Source organism: Lolium rigidum, chromosome 1, assembly GCF_022539505.1.
Source record: "Lolium rigidum isolate FL_2022 chromosome 1, APGP_CSIRO_Lrig_0.1, whole genome shotgun sequence".
Classification (NCBI taxonomy): Eukaryota; Viridiplantae; Streptophyta; class Magnoliopsida; order Poales; family Poaceae; genus Lolium; species Lolium rigidum.
In genome coordinates, this window is record NC_061508.1 from 227,898,401 (window position 1) to 227,915,293 (window position 16,893).

Sequence of the window (16,893 nt, forward strand, 5' to 3'; positions counted from 1 at the left end):
GGCGAGGACCGCGATGGCGGCATGCCCGATGCCGAAGGTACCGGGGGGCTGCATCTTGGCGGGGGATCATCCAAGGCGGCGGGGGACGACGCTGATGATATCATGCGCATGCGCTTGGCGGCTAGGGCAACGCCTTGGTCATGTGGTAGTGGCGGCTTCTCCCTGTGGTTGTCGCCTGTCCAGAATTGATGTCGCACCAGTGGGGCTATGCCTTGGTCGTGGCGGCGACTTCCCATGGGCGTTTGTGCTTAGGGGAGGCGGCAGTTGTAGGTCTAGGCTACCACCAAGATCCGTCTTCGGTATGGCCGTTAGTCGGCCTCGCTGCGGTGTCTTGTTGAGCATCTTTCTCATGGTGCAAACCAATGCGCTGGTGCGAGCGCATGGTTCGTACGTCGGCTTGCCTCCACTTCCACCAAAGGGGGGCGGCCGGTGAGCAGCGGCATGGGCCTCTGGCTCGCCTGAATAAAGGAGGCGGCCCTAGGATCCCTCTCACGCTATGATGAAGAACATCTTGGTGTCTGTCTTCCTTGATCTGGCTGGAGTGTCGAGTTTCGGAAGACTCCACCAGCGAAATCCAATGGATGACATGCCGGAGATTACTGGATCGAATGGTATTCAGTCGCGCACAACCAGTGAACGATGTGAAGCTCTTCTGTTTGTTGCCATCATGGGACATGTGTTTAGTTTTATGATGAAATCAGTCGCAAAGAATGGCATGGAAGTCGAGGTTTAAGGACTGGTAATGGTAGTTCGAGCCCTATGGTGGTGATGAGGTTTTGGCTTGGTGATTGGTGACTTGGATCAGCGGCATCGACAAGTGGGAGCGACAATATAGGACAAATTTAGAGTTTAAACTTGTAGGATGAAACACCAAAGTCTGGCCTTAATTGATTGTGTTGGCAATGGTTTTGTTGGAGGCATTATTTTGTGAGCGTGGATTTTCTCCTAGGTGAAACCTATGATCTAGGATCAAAGCGATGACGGCGCTTGTGCATTGTTCCTTCCTTAAAGTTATCGCTTTTGAAGATCACGGATTTTTGGTGCTCTCATTTTGGTGTTTGGTATGTTGCTACAAGAAACATATCACTCTAGATGATTTTTCTTTTATGTATTTTTTCTGTGTGTATCCGTATGGTTATTAGGCCATTGCGTTATTGCAGAGTGTACATGTAGTTCGTATTTTTACAATATTAATGTTTTTTATCTGAAAAAATAAAAATAGGTGCATGCACGGGCCAGCAGGGTAGGAAAGGAAGCAGCAAGCAAGCATCGGATCGTACAGGTTGAGGACGACAGGGCAGGCCAGATCGGGAACTTGATGCTGTGCACTGATACTGGCAGGAGCAAATGCAGTGGGGGAGACGAGCTGGAGCTGGGTGCATGCACCTCGCGAAAACAGGGCACGGGATCGCCCGTGGTTTTGCTGCAGAGCGGGACGGGCGCAGTCGATGGTCGCGGTGGCACGACCCACCACCACATGATCGCTGATATCTCCATCGCACTCTACTGCCTGCCGGATGCATGCATTGTTTGATTGTTTCGCAAGCGTGGTATCCTGCCCTAGCTTTCGTCTTTCGAATCTCGACCGACGGGGACACCATGGCAGATGGCTAGTTGGCTACACAACCGTTGTGGCACCAACCCGCTCGGTCGGCCTGCCCCCTTCCCCGCCTTGGCCCCACACTCTTCCCGTGAGCACTCGCCTCCTCTCCCGCCTAGTGAATCTCCGCCGCCACCGCCCCACATCGGCTAGGGTTCCTCGGCCACCGCAGTCCAGCATTTCAGCGGTCAGCCCACATCGACGCCGTCAGCCGACACCGCCTCTCACCGATGGTCGCGCCGATGCTTCTGCGACCTACCACCAGGGGCGGAGCTACACCCCGGGCAATCAGGGCCATGGCCCGGGGCGCAGCAAATTATTCTTGCCTACTACGTGTATACATGTCTGACTTGCCCGGGCCGGTTGCAACCTAGTAGTGAGCTGGCCCATCTTTTTGATGATGCCCAGCACGCATGGAAATGAGCTAGCGGATATAACACTGGAACCCTGGTTCCCTCGCTCGCTGCGGCAGGACGCGCGCGGTCAGGCCGCCGTCTCGCCGGCTTGCCGCCCCCGGTCCGCACAGCAGGATCCCTGGACGAGTTCCGGCCTTCCCCCAACTGCTGCCCTGTTGACTGTTGTGCTGCCTAGTGCCGCCGTTGGCGCGCCGCTCGAATAATGTTGTGCTGCTCTATCTCTCCTAGTCCGGGCTACATGTTCTACTGCTAGGTAATACGTGTGTATTCAGAGTGCGTGTTTGCTTTGATTATTCCATGCCATTATTGTTACCAATTAAACAGATTCACTGGACTAACAACTTTGATAATTGATTTGAAGTTTTATAATAGAATATGAATAGGTTTTTACTCAACACCACACCACGTGAATTCCCAAACCGAGAAATCCCTAAACCAAAGAAACTGCCCAAACTATATATACTTTGTTGGATTGTTAAGTATTGAGTTGGAATTATATGTTCATGTTCGCAATCATACCAATTTTTTTGTGCCATTTCATGACTTTTTTTAGTGACTTCTTGCATTTCAATTTTTTTGGCCCGGGGCTTGGTCCAATCCTGGCTCCGCCACTGCCTACCACTGAGTACCACCGCATCTCCCGCCAACGCTACCGTAGGCCTCCACCGTCACCTATGCAGGCCCTCCGCTTGATTGACCACGGCTTTCTGCTTCGTGGACTCGTCCGCATAAAGCTCTAGCCAAGAGCACCTCACAGGCGCCTTGCACACAAGGTGTTCGGTTGTTTGAATTTCTAAAGGCCATGCTCATGTGGTCAACGATGAGACCAATGGACACACACATACACCAAAGTCTATTTCCTCACCAATGACGTTTATCCAAAATGGTCAATATTTGCGAAGCCAATCCCTGATCCTCATACTGTGTGTGCCAGGAGAGCCGTGGGAAGGATGGCTAGCAGGCATTTGATGCCCCCCAAGTTCATTTTTCTATTGCCAGCTACCTAGTGAACATCTCAAATGTGAGAAGTGTTGAATTCTTGTATGATCATACACAACATAATCATCCAGAGTTAGCACGATGCTCCAGTAGTTGATGATCGATCGTATGAGCGCTAAAGCCCTCTTTCCCAAGTTGATCACGAGGTGCCGGCCGAGTTTGCAGCTTTCCTTGCGATGCATCAAGAAATCCGCGATGAACAAACTCATCGCCAACTGCAAGTTATAACGTGCTAATACCACGCTATTTTTCAAAATAGCGTTCACAAAAAAATAGAAAATTGACAAGTATAGCATGTATATCAAGGATTTCATCGGCTAAAAAATTGTCCAGAGTAATACATGCATAATATATTACATATTTTGGATGGAGGTTTTTACTTCCTTTCATAGAGATAAAACATGTAGAACGAAGACAAAAACTACGTAACTAAATTGAACTAAAAAGTACATAGCTGTACTGAACTAAGAACTATGAAGCTAAATCATGATGTCTAGGGGCTACCGCTAACACTACTGGACTACCTTCTTGTATGGTCAAGTTGGAAGAGAACGTACAAGAATGAAACTAGATATGACTGTTGCATGCTACGCAAGAGGTGTTGACCTGGCGGCGAAGACCAGGGTTAGATTGAGCTCCTGCGCAAGAGATTAGCTTCATAGCGAGCAAATTGTGCATAGCGTAGCGCTCACTTTCTAAATATGCTATATCGTCCCTAAAACGTCCAAATAGCGCACAATTTTTTCCCATGATTAAAATAGGTCGTAGCAGACATGTCGGTCCATTTGCGCCGCATCGCTGACTGGGTTTTACTTGCCGCTCAGACTAAAACAGACAACCACGGTTTGTTTACGCCAGGCCGCTGGAGATGTCTGCTTTTCTGAATTATTTCAAAGTAATTGTGTGGTCAATTCAGGTAAATCATTGCTTTTGAACGAAAAACGTTCTTGTTCCTCTGAAACATTGCTTCTATGGTACCACTAGACCAAGTGGCCAAATGGCGAAATGTAGCAGTGCCACCTTGTCAACTTGCCGTACTGCTGGTTCTTCCCCCCTGTATCGATCCAAGGAGAGTGACGGAGTATATATAACTCTCGCCGGCTCGCCGTGAAGCTAACAACCTCCCAATCCAAGTCCAGTTCATCACCATAGAAAAACTCGACCCGCGTCACACAAACAATCTTCCTCGCTCCCGTTCCACACCAGTCCGTCGCCCCAAGTCATACGTCGGCGCGTTCAGTCGATCGAGTGGATCTCCAAGCTAGCGGCATTGTGCCGGCAGGGACTTAGATGCGAGACGCCGAGGACCTGTAAACGCACCCCTACGCACCTGTATTTCCAAGTAGTACCCAACCCGCACCCCTCCCAACCCGCACCCCTCCCAACCCTAAACGCACCCCTCCGCCGCCGCCGCCGCCGCCGCCGGTAGCGCCACCGGGCAAAGGCCGCGGGGCGTGGCGGCGGCGGTGGCCTCTCCTTGCTGCCGCGCTGGGACGGCGGCCAGGAGCCCTCTACGCTCGGCTGCGGCCGGACGGAATTGGAGATGGGCGGCGGCGGCGGCCGGATCGGCCGGAAGCGGCGGCCCTTGCCTTCGCCGGACTTCACCGCAGCAAGCCGGAGGGGCTGGTGGCGGGCAGCGGCCAGGCCATGATCCGCGCCACTTCCCCCGCCTCTAGGCCGTGTGTGGAGGCGATCTCGGGTTTCTCTCGCGTCACGAGTCGGCGCGCCGGGGCAGCGGCCTTGGGTACGACGGTGGAGGTGGCCATCTTCTTCGTCGGAGAGGGTCGGCCTGCGGTTGGTGGTGGTGGATCTATCGATCTATCACCGCATTCCGGCGGCGTGATGGAGGAGCTTGTAAGCCGGCGTCGGTGTCGCCGGTGGTGGGTTGGAGTGGCCAGCCCGGGATGGTCGCCGACGTGGGGGTCCGACCCGAATAAAGGCGGCGGTCCTAGGGCCTCTCTTGCGTGAAGAGGATAACCCACCGGAGGCCCTGGACTCGTGATCTGGCCGGAGTGTTGAGTTCCGGAAGGCTCCGCCAATGAATGTAACAGTGCTTTTGCCTGGAGTTTGTTGGATCGGAGGTATTCGGTCGTGCGCACCCATGTTTTTATTCCGACCGATTGGTTCTGGAGGGAGCGGCGCGAAGCTCTTTTTCTTTGATTGACATCAAGTGACTATGGATCCATGATGAAAGTCGGAAGAAGAGAATTTCATGAAGGTCAGAGGGGAGGACTAGCTAAGGGAGGTTCAAGTCTTTGTGATGTTGAGGGACTTGCTTGGTGTTTCGGAGCTTCACGAGCGGTATGAAAGTGGGGGCGACAACACGAGGTGAAGTGCGAGTCCTACCTTTCGGGGTGAAACCCAAGGTCGCGGCCTTAATTGGTTGTGCTCGGCAATGTCCTTGGTGGAGGCATTTGTTTTGAGAGCGGGGACTAGTACGTAATTCGGGTGTTGTCTTGGCGGTGGATGTATTGTTGTTGTTAGGCCCGAGATACTTGTAGCGGGACTTTTTTTCTTAGTTTTCTTTTCTTGTTTTTGGCTGTGTGCATCCGTAGTGCCATTAGGGTGGTGCGTCGTTGCAGAGGCTGGGTGTAATTGGTATCTTCTTGATATTAATATATTCCCTTTATCGAAAAAAAAAGATGCGAGACGCCGTCCTGCTCCGTTGCGAAGCCACCATGGCCGGCCACGCCGCAGCCTCCACCTCTTCCGGCAACGGTGGGAGCGGCAGATACTTCCCGACTAGGTCGACGGCGGCCGCCAAGCAACGGCGCGCGCAGGCGCCGGCGGGGAGCGGCGGGAAGATCGACGGGTACTTCGGCGCGGAGGCGGCGGCGCTGCTGGCGCTCATGACGGCGGCGCTGCTGGTACTGCCGCTGCTGCTTCCTCCCCTGCCACCTCCGCCGCCTCTGTTCCTGCTCGTGCCCGTCGCCATCCTGGCCGTGCTGCTCCTGCTCGTGCTCCTGCCCTCCGATGCCAGGGGTCTCCGCGTCGCGCCATCCTATTTGTAGCTAGGTTGCTCGACGACTTCGCCGCCGCAGTGTACATGTAATTGCCTAGCTAGCGCCGATGAGTTCTTATTTCTTTCTTTGTTTTTCTTGAGACTAATTGATGGAGGCGATTTTGCTCGGGCTAATTTGCTTGCTGGAAAATATCTGATTTTGTTTCTTTTCTTTGTCTCCATCAAACAAGATCACTAGGGAATCGTCTCTGAACAAAATCAAAGAAAAGTCTGCATCAATTTTCTTTTCTTGAGACTAATTGATGGAAACGATTTTGCTCGATCGGGCTAATTTGAGAAACATGTCTTTGAAGTCAATCCCTCTGAATTTTATAACCACTAGGCAATCAGCTCTGAACTCTAGCCTCATCTTCGTCGGAGGAAGCAAAATCAAAGAAACAACAACTGACCAGTCAATGTTTCTCTCCTGGAAAATTCAAAGATGTGGCCGGCATATTACACCGAGGGAACAAATCTCAAATCTCCCTGTCTCCATTTTCTTTCCCGCCGCCGCCAACGAAGACGTTTTGCTTAAGATCCCTACTATGGCCGGCATACCCACCGTTATCAAGTCGCCGCCGGCGCTTATCCCGCCGGCCGGGCCAACCCCGGGCGGCAAACTCCCGCTGTCCTGCATCGACAAGACCGTCGGTGGTTTTGTGTACCTCATCCAGGTCTTTCCCCCGTCGTCCCTCTCCGCAGCTCACGATGAGGAAGGCGCCGCCGCGGCCGTGGCCGCGATGCGGAGCGGGTTCGCGAGGGCGCTTGTGCCGTACTACCCGGTGGCCGGTCGTCTCGCCCCGTCCGGCCTAGAGGTGGACTGCACTGGCGAGGGTGTCTGGTTCGTGGAGGCGGCCGCGAGCTGCGAGCTCGCCGACGTGGACGGCCTTGAGTGCTACCCGCTGCAAATCCCGGCGGAGCTCCTCCTCCCGCGCCCTCCCACGGGCGAGAAGCTGGACGGCATCATCCTCATGGCCCAGGCGACGAGGTTCACCTGCGGTGGGTTCGTCGTTGGGATCACCTTCAGCCACGCCGTGTTTGACGGGCAGGGCGCGTCGCGGTTCCTCACGGCGGTGGGGGAGCTGGCGCGGGGGCTCCCGGCGCCGTCGGTGGCTCCGGTGTGGGAACGCCACGCGATCCCTTACCCGCCCAGGCCACCGCCGCCGCAACTCAGGATCATCAGGGAGTTCAAGTTCGTGACCCAGGTAGCGGACATCTCAGCGGCGAGCATCGAGCGCGTCAAGGATGAGTTCAAGCAGGCTGCCGCATCGACTGGGGAGGACTGCTCCACCTTCGACGCGGTGACGGCCATCGTGTTTAAGTGCCGTGCACTGGCGCTTGCGGGGGCGCTCCCGGATGGCGCCGAGGTCCGGGTCGGCTTCGCCGCCTGCACGCGGCACCTCCTCCGCGGCGTGCTGCCGACGGTGGACGGGTACTACGGCAACTGCGTGTACCTGGCTTGCGTCCGTAGGACTAACAGGGAGTCGGCGCTGGCGGAGCTGGTTGGCACAGTACGGGAGGAGAAGGAGGCCATCGCGGCGGGGTTCGCGGACTGGATGCGCGGCGTCCGTCGCTACGAGCCGCCGGTGGACTACAGCACGGCGATTCTGTCGGACTGGAGCCGCCTCGGGTTCGATGAGGTGGACTACGGCTTCGGCGTGCCAGGGTACATATTCCCGCACAACGACCTGGTCGACTACGTCGCGACGCTCGTATACGTCAGGCCGCCGGCGCCCAAGCGCGGGGGGATCCGGGTGCTCATCGGCTGCATGGAGGAGCCGCACGCCGCCGTGTTCGCTGCCGAGCTCGCCAAGTTCGCCTAGAGGCAATGCATGCATCGTTCGTAGGCATGTTCATGTGAGATAAGTTTAAAAAAGAAATATCCATGCGTGAGATGAGTGAATAAAACAGGTCTTATAGGACTATCGAGAAATGCATTGGCAATGAAACCCAATAAAACTTGTTTAGCTTGTTTATCATCAAAATATTTTATGGTTTGAACGGTAAGGACATCTCCAATGGCTCCAACGTAAAATGGACACCAAAAGTATCTGTCTGCGATTCGTTGGGGTCAGGTCGCGGACACCGAATTGCCCCTGTTCGATGTTATGTTCATATGGGTTGGGATAGCCCCAACGGCCCGGCGTATTTTTTTGCTCAACATATTTTTCAAATTAGTAGAACCAGTCTACATAGTGCCAAAAATAAATTAAAAAGACTAGAAAATAACCCTAGCTAAGGGTGCCTGCCGTGGCTGGCTACTTGTCGTCGTCGTCGATGAGGTTGATGAAGATCGGAGGTGCCCAAGGCCGAGGCCAGTGCTGAGGCTACTGAGGCAACGACGACGGTGTTGGTGTGGGAGGAGGTGGCCGCTGCGCGTGGGCTGCCTGGGAAGGAAGTGGGTACGCCATTGGTGGTGCTGCGCAGTAGGAAGGAGGCGGCACAAGCCATGGTGACCACGGTGGCAGCGCCACGGTCGAGGCCTCCTCGTCTGAGAGACCGGAGGCATGACCGCCAAGGCATAGTGCGGCGATGCTTGTGGGAGTGGCAGCGGAGGCTGCTCCTACGAGGCCTTCATGCATGGCCAACGTCATGGCCTCGTCCTCATCCACGCCTTCCCGCATGAGACGGAGCTCGTCCAGTTGCCCTCGTCCTTTGCCTTCTCCGTGAGGTACGCTAGGTAGCCGAGGGAGTCCTCGGTGTCGTCCCTCACCTCCTCCTCCTGTTCCTCCTCCTTCAAGTCCTTCACCGACGCGAGCGGACCGGTGTAGTTGTACTCGTCGTCTCCTAGGAACCCAGCTCGCGCCTAAGATCCCATTCAAGGTGGTCGAACGAGACCCACATCATCGAGTCAAAGCCAAATGTTGGGTCTGTGAGGAGGACTGGCGGCAGCAAGGCCATGCGTTGGGCAATCTCCTGTTGCCGATCCCATATTTTTCTATGGGAGCTTACTCCGTCTTTTTTGAATCCCTCCCCTAGGTCATTTGTTTCGAATCCGGGGAGCTACACCCAAATCAGGTGGTTCGAACACCCCAGCAAATTGAATTGTTCTAATGACACTCATTTAAGTGGTCAAAAGTATTTACAAACCAACAAAAGTTGGAAAGTTCTTTTTTTTTTCATGCCAAGATACACCTATGTGCAAAATTGGGATATATTATCACGAATGGAGCTATAGATGTGGCTTGAAAGCAAAGATAAATCATACATGATAATAATTTTCAAAATAATTGTCATAACTCAGATTTTTGTATTTTGTGTCACATGAGTGACGTAGAAGGACTCTTTGCGTTTTTTTTATTCTATATTTTCTTTGATTTTTTCCAATATGAAGTTAAAATTCACGGCATGTGCAATCATAGAAAATGGTCTGAGTTTTCAACTCTCTTTGTGGATAATGCGTGCCACCCTACTTTTTCTCGATAAACGAAATATATTATGAAAAGATACACATTATCCAGTCTCTGCAATAACGCACCACCCTAATGGCACTAAGGATGCACACAACCAAAAAATAGAAAATAAAACTAAGAAACAAAAGTCTCGCTACAGTATCTCGAGCCTAACAACAGCAATACATCCACCACCAAGACAACACCTGAAATACAGACTCTCCAAAAACAACGCCTTCATGAAGGGAACAATGCTCTAACACCGTCGCAGTCCGATCAAATATCTTAGGTTTTCACCCTTTTCAACACCCGGATTTTTAATTCCAGATGCCTACTATGCCATACATCGCACTTCCAGGAAGATTGTTTTTGCGAGACATAATAAGTTCATATCACAACACATCATTCATTACAAACCATAATTGTCTTACATCAAAGGATCACATGATCCAGTCTTAATACAACAATTGATCTAAAGATCAAATACATAACACAATAGCGGAAGATACGTATTAGGGTCCATCTGCTCCACAGGCAACGCTTGACGTCAGGAGGTAGTCCTAGTTATCGTAGACATCCTGCTGTCCACCATCTTGGTACTGATTCTCCTCTTCATAGTCTGGCCATTTGAATAGCCAGGGACACAACCATGAGTACTTTAAAGTACTCGCAAACTATACTAACATAAGTACTAGCAACTCTAAGCATGGTTCTAAGCTCTAGGTTCATTTGCATAAACCAGTTTTATTTTATTAACAATTACTACTCAAGACTCTTTATTTTTCCTAGACTTACTCAAGTGGGAACATTAGTGTCATTCCCACAACTCTGTTGTGATTCAAGTCAAAGTCATGTTTTCAGTCACCCTTCATTTTCATAAAACATCTGACAATGGAACAGTATGACCATCCAACTGTCCATGACCGCGGACGCGGCTATTCGAATAGTTTAACACTCTGCAGAGGTCGTACTCTTGTACCACAAATTTTGATTACATCCATCAGGGATAACTCTGAATCATCATAACTCAGTATGCAGATCATCAACCATTAAACTTTCACTTACATACCCTAGTATAGGCACCTCCCCTATGAGCTTGGCCTCCTAGTGATGTCCAAGTCCAACTGCCATCGTAGGAACTGCACAGGGCTTGGGTAGGACATTCAACTCTTTTCACGTAATTTCACTTTCAACGGAGGCAGCCTCAGCATAACCTCTATATGACGCTTGTTCAGAGGGAACCCATACTAAAATACATAAATTTGTAGCTAAAGCCTTACCCATAATCAGGTATTGTGGGGGTACTCTAAAATTGGAATGGTATCGCATCTGAACTCAACCATCAGTTTTTATCAAATTCACCATGTCATTCAAATGTCATATTCACCTTCAACACTTTCAATAGAATGACTCATCATTCCAAGGTTCTCAAAGTCATTTGATTCACAAGTTCCCATCTAGAGTAATCAGTTTTAGTTTAGCACTAGCAACTAATCTTGAGGGGTGCTACCTACATTTTTGCTCTCTAAGCTAAGTGTGAAGCTCTTGTGCTACTCTACCACTTAGACACAATTTAAAATACAACAAGTGAACCTTGGTAAATAAAGTAAAAGTAAAGCAAGGTAAAACTTGGACTTGGAAGAGTAAAACATGAAACACCAATACTAGTGCCATGGTGTCTTGCACTAGTAACTTGGCTTAGTATAGCTTGTATTAGGGTAGCTTGCCTTGGTTGGTGTACTGGTCAAAGTGTTCCTCTTCTTCTTCGTAGAAGACCTCTGATGACCCACAAGTATAGGGGATCGCAACAGTCTTCGAGGGAAGTATTACCCAATTTATTGATTCGACACAAGGGGAGACAAAGAATACTTGAAAGCCTTAACAGCGGAGTTGTCAATTCAGCTGCACTTGGAAACAGACTTGCTCGCAAGAGTTTATCAGTAGTAACAGTTTTATAGCGAGTAGCGATAGTGAAATAACAAGTAGCGAGTAACAAAGACAAGCAGTAGTGATTTTAGTAAACAGCAGGATTAAAATACCGTAGGCACGGGGACGGATTAACGGGCGTTGCATGGATGAGAGAAACTCATGTAACAATCATAGCAGGGCATTTGCGGATAATAATAAAACGGTATCCAAGTACTAATCAATCAATAGGCATGTGTTCCAATTATAGTCGTACGTGCTCGCAATGAGAAACTTGCACAACATCTTTTGTCCTACCAGCCGGTGGCAGCCGGGCCTCAAGGGAAACTATCTGGATATTAAGGTACTCCTTTTAATAGAGTACCGGAGCAAAGCATTAACACTCCGTGAACACATGTGATCCTCACATCACTGCCATTCCCTCCGGTTGTCCCGATTTCGTCACTTCGGGGCCATTGGTTCCGGACAGCGACATGTGTATACAACTTGCGAGGTAAGATCATAAACAACGAATATCTTCATGAATCAATAACATGTTCAGATCTGAGATCATGGCACTCGGGCCCTAGTGACAAGCATTAAGCATAACAAGTTGCAACAATATCATAAAAGTACCATCTACGGACACTAGGCACTATGCCCTAACAATCTTATGCTATTACATGACCAATCTCATCCAATCCCTACCATCCCCTTCACCTACAGCGGGGGAATTACTCACACATGGATGGGGGAAACATGGCTGGTTGATGTAGAGGCGTTGGCGGTGATGGCGGTGATGATCTCCTCCAATTCCCCGTCCCGGCGGAGTGCCGAACCGGAGACTTCGGCTCCCGCGACGGAGTTTCGCGATGTGGCGGCGTTCGGAGGGTTTCTGGCGACTTCGACTTCTCTCCGTGCGTTTTTAGGTCGAGGCGAATAAGTAGTCCGAAGGAGGGCGTCGGAGGCCGGCCGAGGGGGCCACACCACCTGGCCGCGCGGGCCCCCCCTGGGCCGCGCCACCAGGTGGTGTGGGGCCCTCGGGCCTCCACTTCAATTGCCCTTCTGGCTCCGTTAGTTTCCTGGGAAAATAGGGCCTTCTGCATAAATTCCGAGGTTTTTCCCGAAAGTTGGATTTCCGCACAAAAACGAGACACCAGAGCAGTTCGCTGAAAACAGCGTTAGTCCGTATTAGTTGCATCCAAAATACACAAATTAGAGGCCAAACAATAGCAAAAGTGTTCGGGAAAGTAGATACGTTTTGGACGTATCAACTCCCCCCAAGCTTAGCTTATTGCTTGTCCTCAAGCAATTCAGTTAACAACTGAGCGATAAAAGAACTTTCACGAACACCTTTGCTCATATGATGTATATATTCTCATGATATGGCTAATACTTAAGCAGTTCATAATGAGACACATGCAAATAAGATCATCTAACAGCTATGTCAATCATGGAGAGGTACCAACAATTAATAATAAGCATCATGAATCATGTATATAAGCAGGATTGCAATGTTCATAAGAGAGTATGATAAAGTGGTATCTCGCTTGCTCGTATTTGATTGGCAAAACATAAATGCCCGGGCACCTTTGAAGTTCATAGAAAGACTAGAAGTAGTGATTGTCAAAAGATAAATGCATCAAAGTTATACCACAATCAATCATATTTTGAGACAAGCATATTATACTAAGAATGACAGTTGTGCTCTCAAGATAGTACTCAAAGAAATAATGGAGACACAACATAAAAGTAAAAGATTGACCCTTCGCAGAGGGAAGCAGGGATTAACATGCGCTAGAGCTTTTCATTTTTATAAATCAGGAGTAAAATTATTTTGAGAGGTGTTTGTTGTTGTCAACGAATGGTAATGGGTACACTAACTACCTCGCCAACCGGACTTTCAAGAGCGGCTCCCATGAATTATTGCATATTTATGTGGCACTCCTTCCAACCTTTCTTACACAAACCATGGCTAACCGAATCCTCGGGTGCCCGCCAACAATCTCATACCATGAAGGAGTGCCCTTTTTATTTTATCTTTATTATGATGATGACACTCCCCCCAACCTTTGCTTACACAAGCCATGGCTAACCGAATCCTTCGGGTGCCGTCCAACAATCACAAACCATGGAGGAGTGTCTATTTAAGTTAATTAATTCGGGATCGGGAATCCCATTGCCAGCTCTTTTTGCAAAATTATTGGATAAGCGGATGTGCCACTAGTCCATATGAGAGTCCGTCAAAAGTAAATGACAAGGTTGAAAGCTAAACACCACATACTTCCTCATGAGCTATGAAACATTAACACAAATTAAGAAGCATTTTGAAGGTTTTAAAGGTAGCGCATGAGAATTTACTTGGAATGGTTTGAAATGCCATGCATAGGTATTTATGGTGGACACTCTTGAATAACTTGGTTTTCATGTGTTTGGAGGCACGAGCAGCGTTCCCGCTCAGTACAAGTGAAGGCTAGCAAAAGACTAGGGAGCGACAAATCAAGAGAGCAGTAACTGTCATAATCATGCTTGCGGCAAAATAAATTAACTGAGGCATAAAGGTGATACAAGAACTTTGAAGCAATGTAAATCATCGAGGCTTAATTGACTTTTTGTTCAGTCATATGCATGCGTGAGCATGTGCCAAGTCGATATAAATGAATTATTCAGAGGAGGATACCACAATGCCATACTTACTTATGAATAAAACAATGCAAGCAAACATACATGACATGCTACTCATATTAATAGATTGGAGCTAAACATGAGAGATCATAAACTACTAGACTTCCTCAAATAACATATACCTCACATGAACCAACTAAGCATGCTCACATGGATGAGTATATGTACAAAAATGAAAACAAATAGAGTTCATACCAGCCTCTCACCACAATCAGATTGTCGTAGATCGTCATTATTGCCTTTTCACTTGTGTAGCTTGGATAATATGAAATGAAAACCACGCTCCAGCCACCGAAGACCATTGAACTCAAGATGAACTTTACAAACCAAAGAAGAACAGCAAATATTTTTGGTGTTTTCGAATTTGAGAATAAGAACAAAAGGAAACAAGCAAACAAAGCAAAATCTTTTGGGTTTTCTTATAGCAAACTAGCAATAGCAAATAAAGCGAAACAAATGCAAGAAACCAAAGCAAACAAATGGTGAAGAGAAACAACAGAAATATTTTTGGTCTTTTTGTGTTTTGGGAAAGAAACAAAGCGAAAGCAAGAAATAACAAACTAAAAGAAACACAGAAAAACAAGATGGCAGAAATCTGCCAAAACTTGACAGCAGTACAGAAATCGATTTTTACAAAAATCTTACGTTGTTCAGTTCGAAAAGTGTTCAACTAATGAAAGTTAGATAACAACCTGGGGAACATGCACAAAAAATTTCAACTTAAAATAACGTTCTGGCTGTGCACACGAATTTTTACGGTAACAGCCCAGAATCTGTTTTCAGGTAGCACTTCCCCAAATATCATCTTCCTCTCATTAGAAAACCACTCAAAGAGACTAAACAAGTATATACAAGTATCCAGCAATCATAATATGCAAAGAGTGAGTGATGCCGGTATACCTCCCCCCAAGCTTAGGCTTCTGGCCTAAGTGGAGTTCAATCCCATCGAGGGTCGTTCCTCGCCGGTGGGTAGTCCATGGAGTAGTCATAGTAAAGCTCCTGCGCAGAAGAAAAGCGTGGAGGCTCCGCATATCCACCATGTTGATGCGAGGAACTTGCTGCATCGGATGATGAGTCGAGGTGCTCCTCGACCTCTATGTCGTCTCTTGCATGTTGGCCTCCTCTCTCTATATGTGCATCCAGTGCACCTTCTGTAACCGACCAATCTCCCCTGGAATCAAGGTTAGATAAAACAGGCGCAGGCAATCTTACTAGTTTCTCAGTTTTCTTAGTTATTCTCCAAACTTTCTTATAAAATATCATCTTATAATACAGGTTACCCAAGTTGGAGGAATCTGAAACAAATTCATGTTTAATCATAGAGGCTATGTCAAGTTTTTCTATGGGGAACGGAATATCAAAATGATGAGGTTCTACATTATGAAAAGCTAGTAAACGGGAGGCGATGAGGCCTCCACACATTCCACCTTTCTCACGGTTAGTAGCAAGTCTATAAGCTATTAATGCCCCCAAATTATAAGACCTACTATTTTGCAAGTGCTTGCAGCTAGAAAAGCCAAATCTGGGATAGAAAGTTTACTACCAATCCTTTTGGCGAGAACGCATTTGGTAATAAAATAAGCAAAGTAGCGGATAGCCGGGAGCTGAATACTAGTGATTTTACCACTTTCACCTGAGAAACTCCTTCCATCGCAAATCATCTTGTAAAGATCCGAGAGTTCTTGCGGCGATCCCCTTATCTTCTCGCACGACCCCCATTGCGGTATTCTAATTGCTGCACAAAAAGCACTAAATGGCAAGTTGACAGTTTTATTGTAAATTTTATACTGGACCGTGGGGTTAGATCGCGACCAATTAAACTTGAAGTCCTGCACAAAAGCCATAGTTAATTTTACATATTGTCTCGGCTCTCCTTCCACAAAGTCACTCAGCCCCGCACGAGAAATTAGAGTTTGAACATCTTCAAATATCCCCGCGCTTCTCATGAAATCCGCGCACGGGTAGTAAGAGGGGTATACTCCCTCTTCACGATTGACTATCATAACTTGTTGGACTTCCAACTCTTGCTGGTTCAAGTGATATCTATTCCATTCCATTTTCTGAAATTTTTTAACAAACAATATAAAACTTGATTTGGTGACATATAATTGAGGGAAACTACCATAGGAACTTGCTAGAGTACTAATCATGCATCAAAACTAATTTCTACCAATTAGAACAAGCATGCAAGCTCACCAAACATGTTACCTACAGCAGCAAAATATTCAAGATATACTCAACCAAACAAAATTCTACTTGGATGGGTGGAGGGGTCACATACCGAAGAGCAAATGTGCCAAATTTCAGACGAAATCTGGGCTGAGCAAAGAGATCGAGAAATCTGGAGCTCCGGAGCAAAAACGCGAGAGAGATGAACTTGGTACGAGTTTTTTCGGGAGAGAGAAGGTGCTGGGAGAAAGAGATGGCAAAGTGGGGCAGAGGGGAGCCCACACCACATGGTGGCGCGGCCACCTTGCAGGCCGCGCCGGCCAGTGGTGTGGCGCCCTCTGGTGCCCCACAGGTCATCCTCTGGTACTCCCAGGTGGCTCGTCGAAAAATAGGACCAACGGTATAATTTTCGCGAATTTTTGAAAACTTTGAAAAATGCACATTTTCTGGGTATTAAGTTTATTATTACTGGCCAGGAAAAATTTTGAAATCTTCAAATAACTAAAGAACTTTGCAAATTAAAAATGCTACAGCAACTAGAGCAAGTGGAAGAAGAAAGATATGTTGTTTACCTCCTCTATGCATATAAAAAGTATTTGTTAACAAGGTTGATCAAGTCTTGCCACCAAATAAATTTTACATAGCATAAGAAGAAATAAACCTCAAATCAATCATGTTACCTTGAATTGTATTGATATGGATCCAATCACGAGAGTTTGATATTCT

At 48.3% G+C, this 16,893-nt stretch overlaps 1 protein-coding gene across 1 annotated transcript; it reads left to right on the forward strand.

The window, feature by feature from the left end:
* The first annotated feature begins 6,031 nt into the window (after positions 1-6,031).
* Positions 6,032-7,953, forward strand: LOC124683263 (acyl transferase 5-like). The gene has a single exon (XM_047217819.1). The coding sequence runs from the start codon at positions 6,280-6,282 to the stop codon at positions 7,837-7,839; it is 1,560 nt and encodes a 519-aa protein (XP_047073775.1). The 5' UTR covers positions 6,032-6,279; the 3' UTR covers positions 7,840-7,953.
* Positions 7,954-16,893: the final 8,940 nt, after the last annotated feature.

Excerpts from the sequence above, each read along its gene's own strand:
- LOC124683263 (XM_047217819.1), top strand. The coding sequence starts at position 6,280 with ATGGAAACGATTTTGCTCGATCGGGCTAATTTGAGAAACATGTCTTTG.